General features: G+C 38.5%; 1 protein-coding gene across 3 annotated transcripts in view; it reads right to left on the bottom strand.

Moving 5' to 3' along the window:
• LOC133643426 (SWI/SNF complex subunit SMARCC2-like) overlaps positions 1–25,905 on the bottom strand; it is a 52,725-nt gene that overhangs the window by 8,297 nt on the left and 18,523 nt on the right. For all 3 annotated transcript variants that reach the window (XM_062037995.1, XM_062037994.1, XM_062037993.1), the window contains 21 exons: positions 20,007–20,126; positions 19,853–19,938; positions 18,741–18,822; positions 17,122–17,214; positions 16,956–17,025; positions 16,806–16,875; positions 14,858–14,933; positions 14,550–14,794; positions 11,778–11,902; positions 11,643–11,696; positions 11,508–11,545; positions 10,752–10,882; positions 8,599–8,670; positions 8,365–8,478; positions 4,853–5,006; positions 4,663–4,779; positions 4,535–4,597; positions 4,203–4,461; positions 838–999; positions 698–759; positions 500–620 (listed from right to left, as the gene is read on the bottom strand). In XM_062037995.1, the coding sequence (XP_061893979.1) occupies positions 500–620; positions 698–759; positions 838–999; positions 4,203–4,461; positions 4,535–4,597; positions 4,663–4,779; positions 4,853–5,006; positions 8,365–8,478; positions 8,599–8,670; positions 10,752–10,882; positions 11,508–11,545; positions 11,643–11,696; positions 11,778–11,902; positions 14,550–14,794; positions 14,858–14,933; positions 16,806–16,875; positions 16,956–17,025; positions 17,122–17,214; positions 18,741–18,822; positions 19,853–19,938 (2,194 nt within the window). In that variant the 5' untranslated portion in view covers positions 20,007–20,126. The remainder of the gene's footprint in view (positions 1–499; positions 621–697; positions 760–837; positions 1,000–4,202; positions 4,462–4,534; positions 4,598–4,662; positions 4,780–4,852; positions 5,007–8,364; positions 8,479–8,598; positions 8,671–10,751; positions 10,883–11,507; positions 11,546–11,642; positions 11,697–11,777; positions 11,903–14,549; positions 14,795–14,857; positions 14,934–16,805; positions 16,876–16,955; positions 17,026–17,121; positions 17,215–18,740; positions 18,823–19,852; positions 19,939–20,006; positions 20,127–25,905) is intronic.

The following is a 25,905-nucleotide window of genomic DNA, read 5'->3' as shown; positions in this document are numbered from 1 at the left end:
GACTGACGGAAGCGTGGCTGCCAATTTGCGCCTACGGCCCCTCCGACCACCACCTATCATTCATTCATCATTCTTTCACCGGTGTGAGCGGCACCGGGGGCAAGGGTGAAGTGTCCTGCCCAAGGACACAACGGCATGGTAAGAGGCGGGGAGCGAACCTGCAACCCTCAGGTTTCTGACACGGGCGCTCTACCCACTACGCCATGCCGCCCCATTGTATTATCCTCCAGTGCAATAACAGTACTGAAATGAAGGCTAAAAGGGCATTAACGGGAGCTTTAAAAAAAAAAAACGAAGAAAAAACCCCCTAAATAGTTACTTTTCACAGTAACGCATAATTTTTTGGTGTAAGTAACTGAGTTACTTTTGAAATAAAATAACTAGTAACTGTAACTAGTTACTGGTTTTCAGTAACCAACCCAACACTGGTGTTGGCCAGAAGAGATTTGGAATACCACCAATGAGTACATCGTAATATGACAGAGGAACCCTTTCTTACCCATGTCAGACTCTGCTTTGTCCGCCTCTCTCTCGCCTTCAGCTTCTCGTCCTCGCTCCTCTTCTTTCTTGCCATTCTCTGCCACCTTCTCTTCGTCCTCAGTCGCTCCATCTTTGCTGTCCTTTGAGGTCGTGACAGCAGAGTGAATATAATGATAATAGTAATACGTCATCACCATGTAATGACAAAACATCCTACCTTGGCCTCCTTCTTCTCTTCATTGGACTGATTGTCACTCTTACTCTCCTCGCTGTTTTCGTCTGGCGTTGAAAAAAAAGTGTTATTTCAAAATGCCTTGTCTAAGAATGTGTGTTTTACAGGTGATTGTCAGCCCCTACCAGGCCTCTCGCCCTCCTCCAGGCCTGTGCCGGCGATACCGCTACCCTCCAGTCCGTACAGCGGGTCCGGCCGGCCGCTGACCCTCGCCGCATCCTCCACCCGCCGCACATGAGCCTCCACGAGGGCCGCAGGGACCTCCTCTTTCATGCGAGAAAACTCCTCTAACAAGGGGAGAGAAGGTTTAATTTATAATTGTATAAAATGTTTCTTAATTAAATGCAAAAATCCTCACATTTATTGGTGCAATACATCTTAGGACAATTTTGACCAATATTTAGGTCAAAGCACAGTAATTGTGGGAATGTATCAATAAGTGCTTTAAGTACATTATACTTGTGTAAGGTATTTTTCTGAAACCATTTATTTGTTAGACCGGATGTGGCGCACTGGGCGATTATTGTGAAGGAGGAAGTGTGCTTTGCTGACCAACAGGAGGCTCTCTTTTTTGAGCCTCCTGTTTGTACGTTAATGTTACATGGATGATGTCGTTCACAACAACACAAGTAGATGAGATAGGTTGTGGGTGTATGGATTGTTCTTGCTACCTTCCGCTTCATAGTTTAGTCGCTGTTTCAAGTGTCTGTCTCGACATTGTTTAGTTCAGAATGTTTTTTCGGGGCTGAATGAGCGTTCCCGGACACATTATTTTCCCAAACAAATGTTACTTCTCCTCACATTTATGGCAATTTCCCGGATACTATTTTGTGTTTATCAGCGGATTCTTAGAATTTTAACTTTTTACGGTCAAGGCAAGTGTTGCTCATATTTTAGGGCACCAAGACAAGTTGGAAGGGCACCAAGGCAAACATTATTTTCTTTTCAGGCAGAGGCTCCAAAGCATGCATATAAATATATATATATATATATACATATATATATATAAGTGTTTCCCATAAACTGCCAAGATACCTGTGGCGGTGGGGGCGTGGCTATGGGCGTGGTCACCATGACATTATTGAAGAATTTGCATAATTTACTACAATGATATGATTTTCTCTAAAAAAGGCTCAAATAATGTATACTTACTAATTAATAATAACAGTTTTGTTTTAAATGTCCATCCATCCATCCATTCATCCATTTTACAATATAATTACAACACTTTATGTACATATTTATATACAGATTTGAACAATAAGTTATTCACTGAAATATATTTATTAATTGTGGTTCTTACAAAAAATATATCTTATAAAATATAAAAGCTAAAATGTCTCTTAAAGCTCTGCCCCTTTAATTAGTGCATACTAAATAATTTAACTTTAGCCTACAACCATATTATTTACCAGCAACATAAAGTGAAACAGAGGCAGAGGTGTCCTGCCACAGTCAGTAACAAATAAACAGAATACAGTAGTGGTCAAATACAAATAAGGCAACAAGAGAAGTATCCTACACTTCTCTTTTGTAAAGTAAATCTGAACAGCCTATATGGGCATCTACATCAAATATATGATTTGCCTGAGAAGCTGGACAAGACAAAAAAATTAATTAAAAAAAAAAAAAAAAAAAAAAAAATTAATAAAAAAATATTTTTTTTATTTGTGGCGGACGTAATTCTTTCGTGGCGGGCCGCCACAAATAAATGAATGTGTGGGAAACACTGTATATATATATATATATATACATATATATATATATATATACACTCACACACACACAAGTATATGATATACAAATAGTATATAATATACAAATAATCAAATGTCAATAAATTGAAATAGTGTATATATATATATAGTGTGTATGACCTAACTTGTAGTAAACTTTAGTAATGTTGTTAATAAACAAATAGAAAAAACACACAATTTTCATTCCATTATTGTTTACATTAGCGACTTATGTTCAATGTTGACAGCCACGAATCAAAATAAACATTAACGATACATCACATAAACAACATTGACAGGTCTAGAACAGCTGAGTTTCGAGGGCGAGCGATCGACTAATTTAGCACTCAATTTAAACTATGAAATTAACCTATTTAAAGAAGTTGTGTAGCTTACTACATTTTCCCCCCAACAGCCTGTAATTGTTCGTGTTTTCTTTTTTTGATTTGTTCCTTAGTCGGCATTTTGAGAGCTGCCTGACCTAAATTCACCAAACACCTGACGTCCTTCCAAACCCTGATGCAACTAGTGTATCTCTCGGAAAATCTCAGCTGTTCTCGTTGTCGGTTAACGTTTGACACACATTGTTTATACCGATTAACGTTAATTATGCGATGTCTTAAACAGGTGGAAATGTAGGAAAAAAGGTCATGTCGAGGTGTTTTTATCAAATTATTCGACGAAACAATAGAGTTACAAATGTCCTTTAACAAGTAAAAAGTCAAGGCATGTTTTTGCCGTAGATGCTGGTCAATTTTTTCAGGGCATTACAGCAAGTGACAAGGGCGGTTGTGGCACTTGCCGTGGTTAAAATCGAGCTTCAACGGGGAAATCATACGTTTTGCTTTTTTTGTTGAGTTTAGTGATTATGAATTAGCGCTGTGTTAAATAAAAAGCAGTAACCATGTTAAGATCCCAAACTTCTAGTAGGCATTGTCTTTTTTCACTCATTAGCGCACTCATCTGTTTTTTCACTCATTAGCGCACTCATCTGTTCCACCGTTTAAAAGCTCTGGAATTTGCATTTAGGTTGCACGGCCCATTAATCGTTTTTTTTCCCCCATTACCGTATTTTTCGGACTATAAGTCGGAGTATAAGTCGCACCGGCCGAAAATGCATAATAAAAAAGGAAAAAAACATATATAAGTCGCACTGGAGTATAAGTCACATTTTCTTGGGGAAATGTATTAGATAAAAGCCAACAGCAAGAATAGACATTTGAAAGGCAATTTAAAATGTCTAAAGAATAGTGAACAACAGGCTGAATAAGTGTACGTTATATGAGGCATAAATAACCAACTGGTATGTTAACGTAACATATTATGGTAAGAGTCATTCAAATAACTATAACATATAGAACATGCTATACGTTTACCAAACAATCTGTCACTCCTAATCGCTAAATCCCATGAAATCTTATACGTCTAGTCTCTTACGTCAATGACATCAATAATATTATACGATATTTTATGCTAATGTGTTAATAATTTCACACATAAGTTGCTCCTGAGTATAAGTCGCACCCCCGGCCAAACTATGAAAAAAAACTGCGACTTATAGTCTGAACAATACGGTATTATATTTTCATGATCGTGAGACGTCGTAGTTGAAATCAAACTCAAAATGTGATTAATTGTTCAGCCCTGCCAGGGTGTACCATGCCTTCTGCCGAGTGCAGCTCTGCGACTCCGATAGGGACAAGCAGTAAAAAATGGATGGATAGATGAATTATTTCTAGTTAGTGGCATCTCACCCAGAGCGGATTTGGCAGCAGCCGAGGCCACGCGAGGGTCCACGACGGAGGCGAGGAACGCCACTGTGCTCATGACAGGATTTCCTGCTTGGCTGAAAGGCACCGGCTGGTAGGCCAGCGGTCCCAGGGACGAGTAACTCTCCTCCAGGTACGGGTCTTCAATGGGCAAGCGGAGGAAGTGCAGGATACACTCATCCTGCGTACGGCTGCCCACGTGCTCCGACACTTTGTTCCAGTCGTCCTTGTACATCTCCAGTCCCTGTGGGTTACAGTTATTATTCATAGCTTGTGTTAATAGTCTGATCATTGACACAGAAGTCATGTGGGCGTACCTCAAGCAGTAATAGTGTTTCCTGTTCTGTCCACTCCCTCATGGAGCTCGCCGCACTCTTGCTCTGTGCACAGAAACAATTAGACCAGAGACTTGGCGGCTCACGGTGTCTTTTTTGCATGCGTGTACCTTTGAGGAGATGATTTTCTTGCTGTACATGTCAGTTCGCAGTCCAAAGTTCTGCAGGTCTGCTGGTTTATCCTTCACCTTATCTGGGAAGGACATGATCTGCTGGGCGGCAGGCGTCTACACAGCAACACACGCCATGTCAAAGCGTGCAAATGCGTATGCGTGTCTACTCTCAAGTCTGTGCACACACCTGGGATGTCTTTGGCTGCAGGGGCACCAGACTGGATGGAGTGTCTGCAAGGACATGGAAGTGGGAGGTGGGCGGGGGGCCCATGGGCGTGGGCCGGCTCTCTGAGTCCACCTGGTAGTTGATCAGTCCCCACTGCTCTAGGAAGGCGTGGACTCTGCGAGGCAAAGAATCCACTGAGCTAACTTGACAAGAGAAAGCACTAATGTACCGTTAATGCTGTGATTAACACCTCTATTCAAACCGCACAGTCGCCAAGTGTGTGCTCTACAAAAACAAATAACCGCCAGTGTCAAGACTTACGGGTGGGTCAAAAACATTGTCGGTGTGTAGTTTTTAAGACTTCCACAAGAGGGCAGTTATTGCATTTTAAAGGCCTACTGAAAGCCACTACTAGCGACCACACAGTCTGATAGTTTATATATCAATGATGAAATCTTAACATTGCAACACATGCCAATACGGCCGGGTTAACTTATAAAGTGACATTTTACATTTCCCACAAAACTTCCAGTTGAAAACGTCTCGATATGATGACGTTTGCACATGACGTCACAGAGTGAACGGAAGTATTCGGACCCCATTGAATCCAATACAAAAAGCTCTGTTTTCACCACATAATTCCACAGTATTCTGGACATCTGTGTTGGTGAATCTTTTGCAATTTGTTTAATGAACAATGAAGACTGCAAAGAAGAAAGCTGTAGGTGGGATCGGTGTATTAGCGGCGGACTACAGCAACACAACCAGGAGGACTTTGAGATGGATAGCAGACGCGCTAGCCACCGACCTCACCTTGACCGCATCTATGATCGGGTGAAGTCCTTCATCGTTCCGTCGATCGCTGGAACGCAGGTGAGCACGGGTGTTGATGAGCAGATGAGGGCTGGCTGGCGTAGGGGGATAGCTAATGTTTTTATCATAGCTCTGTCGAGGTCCCGTAGCTAAGTTAGCAACAACATTGTTAAGCTTCGCCAGGCTGGAAAGTATTAACCGTGTAGTTACATGTACATGGTTTAATAGTATTGTTGATTTTCTGTCTATCCTTCCAGTCAGGGGCTTATTTCTTTTGTTTCTATCTGCATTTAAGCAGGATGCTATCACGTTAGCTCCATAGCTAAAGAGCTTCGCCGATGTATTGTCGTGGAGATAAAAGTCACTGTGAATGTCCATTTCGCGTTCTCGACTCTCATTTTCAAGAGGATATAGTATCCCAGGTGGTTTAAAATACAAATCCGTGATCCACAATAGAAAAAGGAGAGAGTGTGGAATCCAATGAGCCAGCTTGTACCTAAGTTACGGTCAGAGCGAAAAAAGATACGTCCTGCACTGCACTCTAGTCCTTCACTCTCACGTTCCTCATCCACGAATCTTTCATCCTCGCTCAAATTAATGGGGTAATTGTCGCTTTCTTGGTCCGAATCACTCTCGCTGCTGGTGTAAACAATGGGGAAATGTGAGGAGCCTTTCAACCCCGTTTAAATAAGAACATTTCATTTCAGTAGGCCTTTAATAAACAGTAGTCAAAGCTCACGCTTCGCACGGAGTGTTTAGGTGTTGCACAGCGTGTTTACGTCACACACCACACGCTCCCTGCACCGCACAACACCGCTCTTTTAAATACGCTTGAGTTTAGGAACCTTTTTCGCCAACATAACTCACAATGGCAGACGCCGCAAAAAGCAGTGGACAAGAACCATAGCGAAATGAGGGAATTAAGAAGCGACAAAAGTTGTCTAAGGTGTGGGAACACTTCACACTAAAATCTAAGGAAAACGGAGTAGTATGCAAACATTGCTAAGTGTAGCTCGCATACCACAATAGCACAAGTTGGATGCTGTGGCACCTGTCAAGAAAGCACCCGATTGAGGGACGTCCAGAGACGAGGTGAGTCATCTATTATCAAATGCAAACGCAAAAGTTGTGTTAGTAAAATAAATGTTATTTATTATGATAACCAGGATGTGTTCTCTCACTCCCGCGAAGTCAACAAATGCTGACCAAAAGGTGTTGAAAACTAACAACGCTATCCGAGCTGTCGTGTTCAGTTAGCCTTTTCATTAGTAACCACGTGAAAGTAGTCGTGCAAAGTTATTGGGGTTATTCACGTCATGCAAGCACATGCTACTTGGATAGCTTGCACTTGCCCGAACTATAGTCTCTGTAGAATGTAAGAGTGCCAAGTTCTTGATCACAGTGGTAGCACTTCCAAGTTCCTGTCAGCCATATTGCTTCTGAATATGAAGTTGCACATTTCAAATGCAGTATTGAAGGCACTACCTTATCCACTTTGTATGTTTGATAAAACGAAAACTGTTCTTATTGTTTTATTTTTGATACTAAGAATATATTTTTATTTTAACTTTCTCAGGGAATATTAATTTTGAACTAATTTTATATATCTGTGTTTTCATCTCAAACATGTTATGATGTCAAAATGAACATTGATTACTATTTGGCATGCCAAGAATGCAATGAACTGTATTGCATTCTTAAAATGTAAAACTGTTGTTGTCATTATTAAATGGTTTGTCTTTTTATATTGTTTATGTATTGTTGGCCGGTTCAAAACAGCTCAGCGGATTTGCGTGGAGAAACCAACATTTAAACGGCACCGTTTAATAATCATCAAAAACGCCCGAGAGACAAGAACTTAGTTTATGCGGTCACACCACACAGCACATAGGGCTGTGAGCGCAGCTGTTTTTATTAGCGCACACAAATTGGCACAATCAACCACGGACGCATTTCAGCTGTGCGTGTCAGCCTTCAATAATGAAAACAGGCGTTTAGGAAATAAGTCAATTAGGCCAAACGCAATAATTGAGGGCACATCTTAACATGTATAATTTAACCTTGATTAAGCAAAAACATGATTTATTTGATTACTCGATCGGGATATTCGATAGAATACTCGATTACTAAAATATTCGATAGCTGCAGCTCTAGTCACGATAACCCTCACGTACTTCAAGATAACCCTCATGTACTTCACGATAACCCTCACGTACTTCACGATAACCCTCATGTACTTCACGATAACCCTCATGTACTTCACGATAACCCTCACGTACTTCACGATAACCCTCACGTACTTCACGATAACCCTCATGTACTTCACGATAACCCTCATGTACTTCACGATAACCCTCATGTACTTCACGATAACCCTCATGTACTTCACGATAACCCTCATGTACTTCACGATAACCCTCACGTACTTCACGATAACCCTCATGTACTTCACGATAACCCTCACGTACTTCATGATAACCCTCATGTACTTCACGATAACCCTCACGTACTTCACGATAACCCTCACGTACTTCACGATAACCCTCATGTACTTCACGATAACCCTCATGTACTTCACGATAACCCTCACGTACTTCACGATAACCCTCACGTACTTCACGATAACCCTCACGTACTTCACGATAACCCTCACGTACTTCACGATAACCCTCATGTACTTCACGATAACCCTCATGTACTTCACGATAACCCCGACGTACCTCATGATAGCGCAGACATCTCCAGCCAGGTTCCTGCGGCAGGCGGTGGAGGTCAAATACTCCTGAGGGTTCAGTCGGTAAGTGTCAATCATGAAGTTCCTGTATGCTAGGTATCTGTTAAAGGGGGGGAGCAGAGACAATGACATCTATAAACAATGTAAGATGTCCAAAGCAGGTACCAAAAAAACAAATATTTTAAAGAATGTAACGATACGTGACAGTACATGTACTTACATCTCTGGAGTTTTGGATTTATTCTTTCCATTGAAGAACTCTGGAAGGGCTCTGCGCTCAATAGCATGAACACTAATTGGACAAAAGACGACATTAGCATGAGCAATAAGTGGACAAAAGACGACAATGGCATGAACACTAATTGGACAAATACGACAATAGCATGAACAATAAGTGGACAAATACGACAATAGCATGAACAATAAGTGGACAAAAGGCGACAATAGCATAAACAATAAGTGGACAAATACGACAATAGCATGAACACTAAGGGGACAAAAGAAGACAATAGCATGAACACTAAGTGGACAAAGATGACAATAGCATGAACACTAAGGGGACAAAAGAAGACAATAGCATGAACACTAAGTGGACAAAGATGACAATAGCATGAACACTAAGGGGACAAAAGACGACAATAGCATGAACACTAAGGGGACAAAAGAAGACAATAGCATGAACACTAAGTGGACAAAGATGACAATAGCATGAACACTAAGTGGACAAAAGACGACAACAGCATGAACACTTAGTGGACAAAGATGACAACAGCATGAACACTAAGTGGACAAAGATGACAACAGCATGAACACTAAGTGGACAAAGATGACAACAGCATGAACACTAAGTGGACAAAGATGACAATAGCATGAACACTAAGTGGACAAAGATGACAACAGCATGAACACGAAGTGGACAAAGATGACAACAGCATGAACACTAAGTGGACAAAGATGACAATAGCATGAACACTAAGTGGACAAAGATGACAACAGCATGAACACTAAGTGGACAAAAGACGACAATAGCATGAACACTAAGTGGACAAAGATGACAACAGCATGAACACTAAGTGGACAAAAGAAGACAACAGCATGAACACTAAGTGGACAAAGATGACAACAGCATGAACACTAAGTGGACAAAAGAAGACAACAGCATGAACACTAAGTGGACAAAGATGACAACAGCATGAACACTAAGTGGACAAAAGACGACAATAGCATGAACACTAAGTGGACAAAGATGACAACAGCATGAACACTAAGTGGACAAAGATGACAACAGCATGAACACTAAGTGGACAAAAGAAGACAACAGCATGAACACTAAGTGGACAAAGATGACAACAGCATGAACACTAAGTGGACAAAGATGACAATAGCATGAACACTAAGTGGACAAAGATGACAATAGCATGAACACTAAGTGGACAAAGATGACAACAGCATGAACACTAAGTGGACAAAGATGACAACAGCATGAACACTAAGTGGACAAAGATGACAATAGCATGAACACCAAGTGGACAAAGATGACAATAGCATGAACACCAAGTGGACAAAAGACGACAATAGCATTAACACCAAGTGGACAAAAGACGATAATAGCATGAACACCAAGTGGACAAAGATGACAACAGCATGAACACTAAGTGGACAAAGATGACAACAGCATGAACACTAAGTGGACAAAGATGACAATAGCATGAACACTAAGTGGACAAAAGACGATAATAGCATGAACACCTAGTGGACAAAGATGACAACAGCATGAACACTAAGTGGACAAAGATGACAATAGCATGAACACTAAGGGGACAAAAGACGACAATAGCATGAACACCTAGTGGACAAAGATGACAACAGCATGAACACTAAGTGGACAAAGATGACAATAGCATGAACACTAAGGGGACAAAAGACGATAATAGCATGAACACCTAGTGGACAAAGATGACAACAGCATGAACACTAAGTGGACAAAGATGACAACAGCATGAACACTAAGTGGACACAGATGACAATAGCATGAACACTAAGTGGACAAAAGACGATAATAGCATGAACACCAAGTGGACAAAGATGACAACAGCATGAACACTAAGTGGACAAAGATGACAATAGCATGAACACTAAGTGGACAAAAGACGATAATAGCATGAACACCTAGTGGACAAAGATGACAACAGCATGAACACTAAGTGGACAAAGATGACAATAGCATGAACACTAAGGGGACAAAAGACGACAATAGCTTGAACACCAAGAGGAAAAGGACGACATGTGATGTGTAAACTTACACAAAGACTACCACGGTTTGTTATTTGTTATGGTAGCAGACAATTGGACACTTTTAGTAGCGGTTCTTACCTGTTGTAGTCAAACCAGGCAGCATAGCTTGGTATGATAATGTGATGCGTCTGTTCAGTCACGTTGTCCTCGTGAAGGTCCGAGCCTTTGACCGGTTCTCCCTTCACACTCGGGGAGCCTTCTTCTTCCTCCTGTGGGACACATCATTAAGTACACCAGGCCACGCCACCCAGTTGAATTTGATGGATAAAAGGAGGTATATTAACTAAAACAACACAAGTTGTGTTTGCCGTGGTGTGGAGATGCACTGCATCGTACTGAGAAGTGTGTCTAATATTTTGTGAATCTGTGAATCTTTGGGCAAAACACGATTCTTGGGGGTAACGATTCGATTTTCGATTCAAAATCAATACTTTTTTTGTTTTTTTTTTAATAACATTGGGTACCAGTTCTATGATTAACTACATTTCTCCATAACATGAACAAACAGCTCTAATACATTTGATATCTGTACAGCAGATGTGGGCATCTACATCAACAATAACGATAAAAAAGAAAACAAAACAATAATATTTGTTTTCAGAGCTGTTGTCTATTTTATGGAGGGATATAGTTAATCGTAGAACTAGCACCCAGTGTTATAAAAAATATATATATATATATTTTATATTTTTAATCAATTAAGAATCATTACAAATAGGAATCGCAATTCAAATCGAGAATACATTTTTTGACACCCCTATAGTACAGTATAGTATAGTACTACAAAATAACCATCTCATCATTAACGTTACCTTTTACAGCACTTCATCTTACCTTTCCTGTTACTTCCATTGACTCGTCTTCTTGTTCGTCTGTTCAAAGAAGAGAGGAATCAAAGTAGAGAGAAAAAAGGAAATATTTGTTGAATACATAAATAAAAAAACATATTTCCAGCTTTTTCTTTCTTACCCATATCTGTTCCTCCCTTGACTGGGGTTGAATCAGAGTCCTTCTTGGTGCTATCTAGAGACAATAAGACAAATGTCGGTGGTGGAAGAACACAAGCGTATTTCACAAATGTGGAACATATTTCACGCTGCGCACTCGTCTTGGCCGGGGTTCCATCTTCAGATGCTGGAACAGGCGAGGCTTCGTCTGTGTCCTTGCTGAGATCCTCTTGCTCCTCTTCCCTCTGGCCCCGTTTGGATTTAGTGTATGGCGTCGTCGGCCTGTCAATTCATACACAAATGACAGATTGAGGCTTTAAAAATGCCTTTGGTCCACTCACAAACGTACATTTTATCTTAAAAACGGTGTTTTAATGCGCATCTGTGAGTCATCTGTGGTTGCTTTTTCAGGCTTCTGATTGGACAAAATGTACGTAACAGCAGGGGAATGAAAATTGATGTTTTTTCTTTTTTTACACCAATTAAATTAAATTTGGATTTTTATTAAAAAAAACAACCTAATGCCATTGAACTAGACATTGACTGTTTTAGTAGTCAAGGAGGCCGATGACCGATATTTGGAGGCAATACTCATTTGCAGTAAACGTTATTTAAACATGAATAGTATATTGATGCTAATGTTGTGGTTCATTTAGCATCCAAAAACATCAGGGTATTTCACAAACACCCTTTGTGTGTCTAAGAGGAGCATCAACATCAGTAAAATCGGTCCAAAAAAATGGCCTTTTTCGACATCACTAACTCGCCAGTTTATGGATTTAATACATTGTAAGGTTTCCTCCTGAGATTATATGTGATTTCAAAATATTGCAAACATTTAAATAAAAACCACTGTGGGCTCCTTCATGTAGCTTACACTGTTCAAGCTGCACTGCAAAAAGTCAGTGTTCAAAAACAAGGAAAACAAATTACAAAATGAGGGGTATTTTATTTGAACTAAGCACAATTATCTGCCAACAGAACAAGAAAATTCAGCTTGTCAAGACTTTCCAGAACAAGTCAAAGTAGCTAACCTCAATGAACCCAAAAATACCTTTTAAAGTAAGTATATTCTCACTAATAACAAGTGCACTTTTCTTGCTAGAAAAAAAATGAGACCTATTTGCTCAATGTGTTGAAAAATATTCTTAAATTAAAATTCTAGTGCCATTATCTTGACATAATGATATGCGCTCGGCATCATGATTTTTTTTTCATGCTTGAAGTAAGAAATGATGACTTTAAAAAAGTAGTTTTCTACTTGTGAGTGTTGATGACACAACAGTTGATATTCTAGTTTCAAGCATGTTTTACTCAATATAGCTCATCAAATCTCAGCAACAAGCTGTAATATCTTACTGACATCATTTAGGACCAAAACACTTAAAACAAGTAAAACACTCTAACATCAAATCTGCTTAGTGAGAAGAATGATCTTATCAGCATACTTGCCAACCCTCCCGTTTTTAGCGGGAGAATCCCGTTATTCAGCGCCTCTCCCGACAACCTCCCCGCAGAGATTTTCTCCCGACAAACTCCCGGTATTCAGCCGGAGCTGGAGGCCACGCCCCCTCCAGCTCAATGCGGACCTGAGACTGAGTGGGGACAGTCTATTCTCACGTCCGCTTTCCCACAATATAAATACGCTTGCAAGTTCCAAAACGAATGGAAACAAGAATTTCAGGACAGTTGGAAGGGGAAGGTGTATGTTGCCTGTAAATATGTAGAACACACTTCTCCATTGAACACGGTGGCCGAAATGATATACTCATCATGAACGGAGAAGTTAAACAGGACAATACTGCCATCTAATGGATAGATAATTCAAGTATTTCTTTTATGTAAATAAAATAAACATATATGTATAGCTAGAAACTGAAAGTCAAGTATTTCATACATATATATATACATATATATATATATATATATATATATATATATATATATATATATATATATATATATATATGTATATATATATATATATATATATATATATATATATATATATATATGAAATACTCGAGTTGGTGAATTCTAGCGGTAAATAACCACGCCCCCAACCACGCCCCCCCCCACCCCCCACCTCCCGATATTGGAGGTCTCAAGGTTGGCAAGTATGCTTATCAGACAGAAAATAAGCAAATATCACCCTTATTTGAGATATTTAATTTGACTTAGATTTCAGTTTTTGCAGTGTGGCTGGGCCCTGCGATGAGGTGGCGACTTGTCCAGGGTGTACCCCGCCTTCTGCCCGATTGCAGCTGAGATAGGCTCCAGCGCCCCCCGCGACCCCGAAGGGAATAAGCGGTAGAAAATGGATGGATGGACAGTGTGGCTGACCTCATTTCTCCCTGGATGTTACATAAAGTATGAGAATATAATAGCTGCTGCCTGCTCTTCTTTACTCACACATGAATCTGCTGTTTGTCGAGATATTTACACAAATGCATCACTGTCGCGTTGTCATTTGACTGAATCACGGAACATGAAACTCGCTGCGCTTGGAGTGCTGTAGATGGAAGCTAGATGGTTGCAGTAGCAACACAAACAAAACGGAACCGGTGAGACGCCGGGAAAGAAGGACACAAACTGGATTTCCGGGCAACAAAAATGGAGGTTTTTAAGCATAAAAAGACTAATCTGTACTTGTACTGGGCGCTGCAGTGAGAAAAAAAAAAAAGGTAACTTCAGATGCAGGGCAAAAGGGCTGTAGCTTGAGCAGCGTTATTAAATTATTGCATTTTTTAAATACCAAATACTGGTATGATATTTGTATATATTATATCTGCTGATGTAATTATGTTGCAATTGTAAATAAAAATGAAAAAGGCCGATACTGATGAAAAGAGGCCGGTACTGACATGCGTCAAAATGCCAAATATCAGCGTCGATAATGGGTGGATCTGTACAATGAACAATCACTGACGCTTTCTTGGCGTTCTTCTTCTTGCTCTCCTGAGGTGGCGGCGTGGGAGACGGTGACGGCGAGCGTTTCCTCTTCTTGGCACTGGCGGGCTTCTTGTCCCTCCGCTCGTCAGGAGTGGTCACTTCGTCCGTGAGCGTCTTGGCAGATATCTTCTTCCTCCTGTGGCAGCCCTCCCCCACTTCATAGTCCTCCTCGTTCATCCACTCGTTATACTGGTCCAGGTCTAAAATCCACTTTGCGTGGACCTGCGGACCAAAGATCTCGCTACAGTATGACCATCAATCGGCAAGCGAGCGCAGTGAACTTACCTTCCTGGGCTTCTCTGGACTGGGGGCGTCCTCCACGGAGGCCTCGACCTCGCTGGCTGGGATCCAGGTGTCGTAGCTACATGATGAATGCAGGTCAAAGGTCAGGGCAGGAAGCAAAGCCAACCAATAACAATTCTCCATAACTACATTGTCTATCCATTCATTACTGTAATTACTGTATGAAGACCAAGGATAGATACCCTTGGTCTTCATACAGTAATCAGGGATGTTTACTCAACTGCAGAGAGTACTCGTCATCTCCAAGGTGTTTGTTAAAGGGAAACAGCACTTTTTTGGAATTTTGTCTATCATTTACAATCCTTATGTAAGACAAGAACACGTATTTTTCTTTTTCTATGCATTCTACTTTGTAAAATACGGCAAGTATGAGGTGGCTAACAATGCAGATAATGTGAGTACTCTATGTAGCCCATAAAGCCCTCTTAAAAACATACCCAAAAATTGCCAACAAATACTCCAGTGTTGGCGCTAGAAATGGGATGAAGTTATAAAAATGGGGTCCCCACAGTAAATTTTTGGGGTCCCACTTTTTTGTAACCGTTTTGAAAACAAATGATAAATGTATGCATTATCCTGATACATCCCACACATGGCGTATGCATTACATGGCATGCAAAACATCTTTCCATCTTCATAAGTGATGGGTTTATTGCTCGCCATGACCAAAACAATAACACGCGAAATGCAGTATTTGGGATCGATACAACTTTCAGAGAATCAAAATTTAAGAAATTGTACCGGAAAGTGCATTACTTTGAAGATAATTAATAATTTGACCCGGCAAATATAAACAAAACAAAACACAGGCAGAAAGCGGTAATCGAAAAAATAAAGTGTGCGTCCTTTCAGATTTCAATGCTTAAAAAGACACAAAAAGTGTGTTAACGCCAACACTATTTACATGTTGTGATGTGATTATTAACCAATTATTAGCGATATTGGTATTATACTTAAGCAAACACTTGGCCACTATTAACGCCAAGGAACTACTTTTAGCAGCGCCGTGATCACAGAGCTGCTACATCACCTCTGAGTTGGTAAAAGTTATTTGTAGATTACAAATCATGCCTCTCACCTGGACAGTAGAAAGTTGTGGTCATACATCGAGAAGTGGGTCAACGCCGACATTCAACTTTGACCCGGAAATGTCGAGAAAGACACAAAAAGACGCTTTCTTTCTTTCTTTTTAACCTTTGTAAGGTTAATGACTAATTCTTCGTCTAAACGAGGAGCAACACACATCCTATCAGTCGGCATCCCAGTGAGATTGGTTGGTTTGTTATGTTCATAGTTTGTATATCTTGTTTAGCACTTAGCAATACTGCTACATGATGCTTAGTGTTTCACTAATGCACCGCAAACGGCTAAAATAGGTCAATATTACATTAATCATACAATTGGAATGTATTAAACAAATAAAAACATATGTGTTCTTGTCTTATATAAGGATTGTCAATGATGAAATCCCCAAAAGTGCAGTTCCCCTTCAAGGGGAATGCATTCATTTACATTTCCTATATTTGTATTCTATTTATACAGTATGTTCCTAACATTTGGACATATAAAATACATATAATTACACAAAAAGGTTTGACTTAATAATAACCAATTCCAAAATAAGGCATTTATTAATTATATACAATGAAATAATTAAAAATACTTAAAGCGGCAAATGACTATATATACATATATATAATAAAATCATATACTGTAAATATTTTATTTTATTTACAAGTTAGAATGGATTTTTTTTCAAATACATCCGTTGTCATGTCTTTCATAATGATTGTGAACGATAAGCAGAATTCCAAGATAAGTGTGCTGTGGTACAATTAGTGGCCAAGTGTTTGCTTAATTAAGTTTAAAGAAACATACTGTATTTCCCTTTTTCCATATATACATCAAGATATGTTCCATTAGGACCTACCTGTCGGGAAAATATCCCCAGTGAAGAAGCGTCTGCTTGTCCCTCTTCATCACGGGGCGAACCCACTCCTCTGTGTAAACAATGAAAAAACTAGACTGAGACTACCTTCTCTTTTCAAAGGTGATTAGGGACAATCATTTGAAGGCTCACCTTCCTCCAAGCTGCCGGGAATAGGAACAACAACATGAGAGCTGGTGGTTTTGTCTTCAGTCACTGAGCCCTGCAAGACAGCAAGTATGACAACACAATACAGCAACAATGATATAGTTTATGATGAATAAAAAGCAGATTTAAATGTGCCACACAAAAAGCACACCTGATGTCTTTTGATGATATCCTTCAGCTTCCCAAGCAGTTTTGGCTCTATGTCAGAACTCAAGTAGATGATTGGTCTGCTCAAGCAGTTGTTCTGAAATATAAAAGACAATGCTTAAAAATCATCATCGTCATTACTCAACATTCTACACATCTTCTCGCATTTTGCTCTAGTGCCAAAAGAGACGATACACATTTACTATCAGGGTGGAGTATAATGAAATAATCACACATTTATATTGAAATATGTATAACAACAAGTACAACACAATAAATAAGAATATCTTTAAAAAAAGTTCACATATTCAAAAGGTAAAACTTACACAGTGGTACCTCAACTTAAGAGTGTTTTGACATAAGAGCTGTCTCTAAGCTAATTGTTATGTTTTGAGTTGCAAGCAAACATTTGCGTTACAAACATATCCGCCATTAGTTGTGTAGCAAATGTCAAAGTGAACCCCGTAAGATCCGACTAAAGCATCTGGTCTTACTCGCTAGCATTAGCCTGTAGCTAAAGATCGACATAACTTTTGTTTGAACAGGGCAAGAAAGCATTTAAGTTTCCAGCAGCGAAGGCTTGGAATAACCTACAATGGAATCTTCAACTTCAAACCCTTGTTACATGAAATGAGTTTAAAGGATTGCAGTCTACCTTGTCTGTATGCACATGTGTCATGTCAGCAAGTTTTAATGTTGTAAATGTGATGTTTTATGTGTTGTTTAATGTAACCTTGCTGCTGCCCTCTTGGCCAGGACTCCCTTGGAAAAGAGATCTTTGATCTCAATGGGATTTTACCTGGTTAAATAAAGGCTAAATAAAAAAAATACAAAAAAAAGTTTCCCAAGCATGGCTGTGAAGAAAGTGAGCGTGAAGGACAGTGCTGAGAAGGAGTTGATGACATGCATTAAATTAAAGAACAAAATCATGAAAAACATGACAGAGCATGTAGCTTGCTAACTTGTTGGAGCGTATCACAACTCATCGGCACCATACTGAACCAAAATGAGTCCATAACGCTAGATAAGAATAATATCTAACGGGCGACATTTATCCATGAAAATATGGAGAAGCTGCCGATGGCTTGTTTGACAGCGAAGCAGCTGGAAGGAGATACTTTAGAAGTCCACTCTCCAAGGTAAATGCTGTACATTATTATTACATGACTTCATAAAAATACTGTACTTGTTTGTACTAAATTATATTGTATTGTTTTATACAATATATATCATCTAAAAGTTAGTTTTTTCTTTTTGAAAGGCATGTGACATGTTAAAATTGTGAAGTTTGTCATTTATTTCAATTTGAGATAAAAATGTTTTGAGTCACATAACCAATTAAGCTTTTAAGTTGAGTTATTACTATTCTGTAGATTCACCACTCTGAGTGAAATATTTAAACAATGTATTTCCCAATTATTTTGAGCTTACAGTTGAAAAAAAATACTATTTCATAGAAGGTGAAAAAATATCAAAAAGTTCAATATTGTAAACTACTAAAATGATCAGCAAACACTTCCTGAGCCTTTAATTGATCTCTGAAATGGAAATAAACTCCCCAAATCAAATATTTTTGCATAATATTATAATTTATTAAGATGCACCTTAATGTGTGTAACTCACCTGCACTAAGGACTTCTCAATCGTCATGAACATTTCCACATTCCGGTCCATCCTAGACGGATTCTGGAAGTCAAACCTGCGCCTACCAGGAAATTAGACTGGAGTTACACACGAAACTGCATCATAGCCAACATCCAGACGTGTGTCATCATATTTGTTTATCGAGCAGTGACGCCATGTTCTGCCCACTACATGATATATATATATACACATTATTTGGAGCCCCTGTCGCAAAATAAAATGTTTGCCTAGGTGCCCTAAAATATGAGCCCTCCTTTAAGGCAACACTTGCCTTGACTTTAAAAAGGTCAAATTTGAGGCCTGGTATGTATATATATTTTTTCCCTTTTTAAAGAAAAATATATGCATCATAGCAAATAATGCGATGGCGTCATATTGAGTAACCACCTAACCACGCCCCCCACCACCCCAGGTATCTTGGCAATCTAGAGCAGTGGTTCTCAAATACCCCTGGGGGTACTTGAAGGTATGCCAAGGAGTACGTGAGATTTTTTTTTAAATGTCTGTCAAAAAGAAGTGTGAAAAGAAATGCAACAATGCAATATTCAGTGTTGACAGCTAGATTTGTTGTGGACATGTTCCATAAATAATGATGTTAAAGATTTCTTTTTTTGTGAGGAAATGTTTAGAATGAAGTTGATGAATCCAGATGGATCTCTATTACAATCCCCAAAGAGGGCACTTTAAGTTGAGGATTACTTCTGTGTAGAAATAGTTATTTATAATTCAATCACTTGTTTATTTTTCAACAAGTTTTTAATTATTTTTATATTTTTTTCCAAATAGTTCAAGAAAGACCACAACAAATGAGCAATATTTTGCACTGATATACAATTTAATAAATCAGAAACTGATGACATAGTGCTGTATTTTACTTCTTTATCTCTTTTTTTCAACCAAAAATGCTTTTCTCTGATTAGGGGGTACTTGAATTAAAAAAAATGTTCACAGGGGGTACATCACTGAAAAAAGGTTGAGAACCACTGCTCTAGAGGAAACCCTCATAAGGGTGATATGAAATGTTCATAAACACTACAACCACAGAAGGCATGAATAAAGTCTAGTGAGGTCAGCGAGAAAGAAAGTCTTACCATCCTTGGTCACTCTTGAACTTGTAGGCAGCAGCCAGGATCTGGCAGAGCGCACCTCCAGCCTTGAAGTCCAGGAAACATTTCATCTGGAGACAAATAACATGATGAAGAGTTTTGTGGCAAGTTTTTTTGGAGTGTGCGAAAGAAGACCTACAGGCAGCTTGGTGAGCGGGGGGTTGCTGACGTGTCGGCCAAACACCTCCTCTTGGAATTGGAGCAACTGGACCACGAGGCTGGATAGAGACTTGTTGGTGGGGGGTTCCGCTTGGATGTACTGGGAGGAGATAAGCATTGGTTTTGAAAAATGCATTCACGCCAAGAATGTTCAGCATTCTGCAGCAACTGATGGGAGTGGGGATGAAAAGCGGGCTAATGGTGCGGCTAATTTTAATGCAGTGTTTCCCACACATTCATTTATTTGTGGCGGCCCGCCACGAAAAAATTACGCCCACCACAAAAAAAAAAAAAAAAAAAATATATATATATATATATATATATATATATATGTTTTTTTTTTTGTGTCCTGTCCAGCTTCTCAGGCAAATCATATAGTAGATGTAGATGCCCATATAGGCTGTTCACATTTACTTTACAAAAGAGAAGTGTAGGATACTTCTCTTGTTGCCTTATTTGTATTTGACCACTACTGTTTTCTGTTTATTTGTTACTGACTGTGGCAGGACACCTCTGCCTCTGTTTCACTTTATGTTGCTGGTAAATAATATGCTTGTAGGCTAAAGTTAAATTATTTAGTATGCACTAATTAAAGGGGCAGAGCTTTAAGAGACATTTTAGCTTTTATATTTTATAAGATATATTTTTTGTAAGAACCACAATTAATAAATATATTTCAGTGAATAACTTATTGTTCAAATCTGTATATAAATATGTACATAAAGTGTTGTCATTATATTGTAAAATGGATGAATGGACGTTTAAAACAAAACTGTTATTATTAATTAGTAAGTATACATTTTTTGAGCCTTTTTAGGGAAAATCATATCATTGTAGTAAATTATGCAAATTACTCGATGATGTCATGTGACCACGCCCATAGCCACGCCCCCACCGCCACATGTATCTTGGCAGTTTATGGGAAACACTGAAATGATTTGTATAATGCAAATAGTTTGGGGAAAAAAACAAACAAGCAAAGACACTGAATGGGTGTGTTATTGTTTGTGCTATGCAGGTGCTGCATTGTCCTTCTGTTTGGACCCAGCTTTCAACCGGAAGTACAAGTGCTGTTCTGTCTTTTTGCTGTCCATAGCGTTTCTACTCATATGGAGTCTTCATTCATCACTCTGCGCAACGTTAGCAAGTTTTTACAGTATAACTAAAAAAATCTTACTTACTAAACCGTCACGTGTGATGTATATAAGAGTGTTTTCATGCATATTTGTACGTGCTATCATAATATAATGAAGCTAGCGCCGTTAGAATTAACTAATATGCTAACTTGTTTACGAGTGTCTTAGTGTTATTACCTTACAATGGCATTCTTTTTGTATTGTTTCAGTTTCGTAAACTCCCCAAAATGTCACCATGGACTTATTGAGTCTGTTTAGCTGATGGGAGAGCTAGCTTCCGTTTCACAGAAAACCATTTGGAACAATTAAGGTATGTAAAGCTTAGAGCTTTCAAATGGAAGTAGAAGTGTCGTTCCCGTCTTCTTGTTGTCAATTGCATTTCTACTCATGGGGATTCTTAATTCAGCCCTCCCAAGCAATGTTTGTAAGTTTTACAATATAACTAACACAATTCTGACTTACTAAACTGCCCCTTGTGTGAAACTGAAATCTAAGTAAGATGAAATATGTCAAATAAGGGTGATATTTGCTTATTTTCTGTCTGATAAGATCATTCTTCCCAATAAGCAGATTTTATGTTAGCGTTTTACTTGTTTTAAGTGTTTTGGTCCTAAATGATGTCAGTAAGATATTACAGCTTGTTGCTGAGATTTGATGAGCTATATTGAGTAAAACATGCTTGAAACTAGAATATCAACTGTTGCAAAGCTGTGTCATCAACACTCACAAGTAGAAAACTACTTTTTTAAAGTAATTTCTTACTTCAAGCATGAAATAAAAATCATGACTTTGACACAATTGTGTCTCATAATTAAAACAGATGACAGCCAAATGGACTTTGCTGTTTTATTTTCAATGAAACAATAGACAATACGTACTCATATAGTAGTACAGTTGGCACAGTACAGTAAACTGACATTTAATATTTAAACATTTAACATTTCAAACAATTTTGAACAGAAGTAGTTCATGCACATTCAGATAAATTCCTAAAAAAAATTACAATTAAAAAATGTTGTCCGGGGGCCGGGCTGTATATATGCACACTAATTGACTGAAAGAGCACGCACTTGGCGTGATGATGTCATGTTATCCATGGAAAAATGCATTTTTAGACCATATGATTTGCCTGAGCGGCTAGGAGACCCCGAGAGTAACAAGCGCTTGCCTTGTTGCCTTTCCATTAAGAACAATAAACTAGTTTTTAGTATAAGTTTGCTGCTTTCAAGAAATGTAATGCCGAGCGCATATCATTATGTCAAGATAATGGCACTAGCATTTACTTCATTTAAGACTATTTTTCAACATATTGAGCAAAAAGGTCTCTTTTTTTTCTACCAAGAAAAGTGCACTTGTTATTAGCGAGAATATACTTATTTTAAGCTATTTTTGGGTTTATTGAAATTAACTAATTTAACTTGTTTTGGAAAGTCTTGACAAGCCAAATTTTCTTGTTCTATTGGCAGATTATTTTGCATAGTTCAAATAAAATACCCCTAATTTTTGTATTTTTTTTCTTGTTTTTGAACACTGACTTTTTGCAGTGTATGAAGAGGCCATTTTGATTTTTTTCTGTAAACCTATATTATCTATATAATGAAAGACAAAACTTAGTGTCAGCTTTGTGTTAATGGTGACAAAATGCACAATTATCAATTCCCAGCAGGCACAAGACATTGAAACAACATTGACAACTTGTTGAATTAGGTCCCGACATTGAGCAACTCAGACATAACATTGAAACAACATGCTTTTTGACAACGATTAATCAATGTTGGGTACTGACGTTGATTTGACCCTTGTATTTTGGTCAAGACATTGAAAACAACGTTGAGAACTTGTTGAATTAGGTCCTGACGTTGAGCAACTCAAACATAACATTGAAACAACATGCTTTTTGACAACGTTTATTCAATGTCAGGTTGTGACGTTGATTTGACCATTGAAATTTGGTCATTTCCCAACCAATATTCTACAACACAAATACAACGTTGAAACAACATGCTTTTTGATGACAATTAATACATTTTGAGCTCTGATGTTGATTTGACCATGGAATTTTGGTCATTTTTGCAACCAATAATTTACAACACAAATACAACGTTAAGAGGTTGTGACGTTGATTTAACCATTAAAATTTGGTAATTACCCAACCAACAACGTGGATCCAATGTTGAACACCAACATTGTCACAATTTACAAATACAACTATTTTGCAACGTTGTTTCAAAGTCAGTTTTAAAGGACACATATGTATAATCAACGTTGTATCGAAGTCTTGTGCTTGCTGGGTTTTTGCAGGGGTAAAAAAAAAAAAACAGTAAAAAAAAAGGTAAAAAAAGACAATGTAATGAGAAAAAGCAGAAAATAATATATATATATATATATATATATATATATATATATATATATATATATATATATATATATATATATATACACCGTATTTTTTGGACTATAAGTGGCAGTTTTTTTCATAGTTTGGCCGGGGGTGCGACTTATGCTCAGGAGCGACTTATGTGTGAAATTATTAACACATTAGCGTAAAATATCCAATAATATTATTGATGTCATTGACGTAAGAGACTAGACGTATAAGATTTCATGGGATTTAGCGATTAGGAGTGACAGATTGTTTGGTAAACGTATAGCATGTTCTATATGTTATAGTTATTTGAATGACTCTTACCATAATATGTTACGTTAACATAGCAGTTGGTTATTTATGCCTCATATAACGTACACTTATTCAGCCTGTTGTTCACTATTCTTTAGACATTTTAAATTGCCTTTCAAATGTCTATTCTTGCTGTTGGCTTTTAGCAAATACATTTCCCCAAAAAATGCGACTTATACTCCAGTGCGACTTATATGTGTTGTTTTCCTTCTTTATTATGCATTTTCGGGCGGTGCGACTTATACTCCGGAGCGACTTATACTCCGGAAAATACGGTAATGTCTGTTTTTATCTTTTTTTCAATTTATGTAAAACAATTCCAAAAATGCCTCCACATTATTTGACTTCTCAGTATGCAACCTTGGTGAAAAAAGTTTGGACACTCCTGATTTCTAAGTATCAAATTGTCTGATCACAAATGTTTGCTCTTTATTTAACATTCTTACTGTTGTTGCTGTTTTTTATCTAAAAATATGCTGCGGGCCAACAAAACAAGCTGCTGTCCGCACTTTGGACACTTTTGTGTCAACAGCTCAATTTTTTGTTTAATCTGACCACAGAACTTTCCTCCAGAAGGTCTTATCTTTGTCCATGTGATGTCAGATGAAACTAAAATGGAGCTGTTTGGCCACAATACCCAGAAATATGTTTGGAGGAGAAAAGGTGAGGCTTTTAATCCCAGGAACACCATGCCCACCGTCAAGCATGGTGGAGGTAGTATTATGCTCTGGGCCTGTTTTGCTGCCAATGGAACTGCTGCTTTACAGAGAGTAAATGGGACAATGAAAAAGGAGGATTAGCTCCAAATTCTCCAGAACAAGCTAAAATTATCAGCCCGGAGGTTGGGTCTTGTTGGGTGTTCCAACAGGACAATGACCCCAAACACACGTCAAAAGTGGTAAAGGAACGGCTAAATCAGGCTAGAATGAAGGTTTTAGAATGGCCTTCCCAAAGTCCTGACTTAAACGTGTGGACAATGCTAAAGAAACAAGTCCATGTCAGAAAACCAACACATTTAGCTGAACTGCACCAATCTTGTCAAGAGGAGTGGTCAAACATTCAAGCAGAAGCTTGTGGATGGCTACCAAAAGTGCCTTATTGCATTATTACCCGGAGGGAACCCACGCAGTCACGGGGAGAACATGCAAACTCCACACAGAAAGATTGCGAGCCCGGGATTGAACCCAGGACTACTCAGGACCTTCGTATGTGGAATTAAATGATGGAATGGATTAGGCAAAGAAATCAAACAACGTACTAATATGATCCACTTCAAGAAACTCTTCAAACTTAAAGTGTTTACAAAGTACAAAGAAGAAGAACCATGATAAACATTCTGAATTTATTTCATCCATCCATTCATCTTCTAGATAATCTTAACCATCTCACCATATAAAATATAACTTATTTCACCAGTTATTATTTATTTTTATTGTGATTACTTATGGAGTATGTTGTGAATAAATTGAGAACAGGAAGTGAACAAAAGTTTTAGCAACTGCTATGTAAAGGAAAAAGGGGTAGGATTAAATAAGCGTTGCTTCTTCCTACTCCTTTTCCAACATGTTGAATAGAGAAACTGGAAATTGTGATGTATCATGTTGTTTGCATGCATGTGTGATGTATCATGTTGTATGCATGCATGTGTGATGCATCATGTTGTTTGCATGCATGTGTGATGCATCATGTTGTATGCATGCATGTGTGATGCATCATGTTGTATGCATGCATGTGTGATGTATCATGTTGTATGCATGCATGCGTGATGTATCATGTTGTATGCATGCATGTGTGATGTATCATGTTGTTTGCATGCATGTGTGATGCATCATGTTGTATGCATGCATGTGTGATGCATCATGTTGTATGCATGCATGTGTGATGTATCATGTTGTATACATGCATGTGTGATGTATCATGTTGTATGCATGTATGTGTGATGTATCATGTTGTTTGCATGCATGTGTGATGCATCATGTTGTATGCATGCATGTGTGATGTATCATGTTGTATGCATGCATGTGTGATGTATCATGTTGTATGCATGCATGTGTGATGTATCATGT

The sequence above is a fragment of the Entelurus aequoreus genome, linkage group LG26, assembly GCF_033978785.1.
Source record: "Entelurus aequoreus isolate RoL-2023_Sb linkage group LG26, RoL_Eaeq_v1.1, whole genome shotgun sequence".
NCBI lineage: Eukaryota > Metazoa > Chordata > Actinopteri > Syngnathiformes > Syngnathidae > Entelurus > Entelurus aequoreus.
This window is presented reverse-complemented; position numbering and strand designations above follow the sequence as displayed.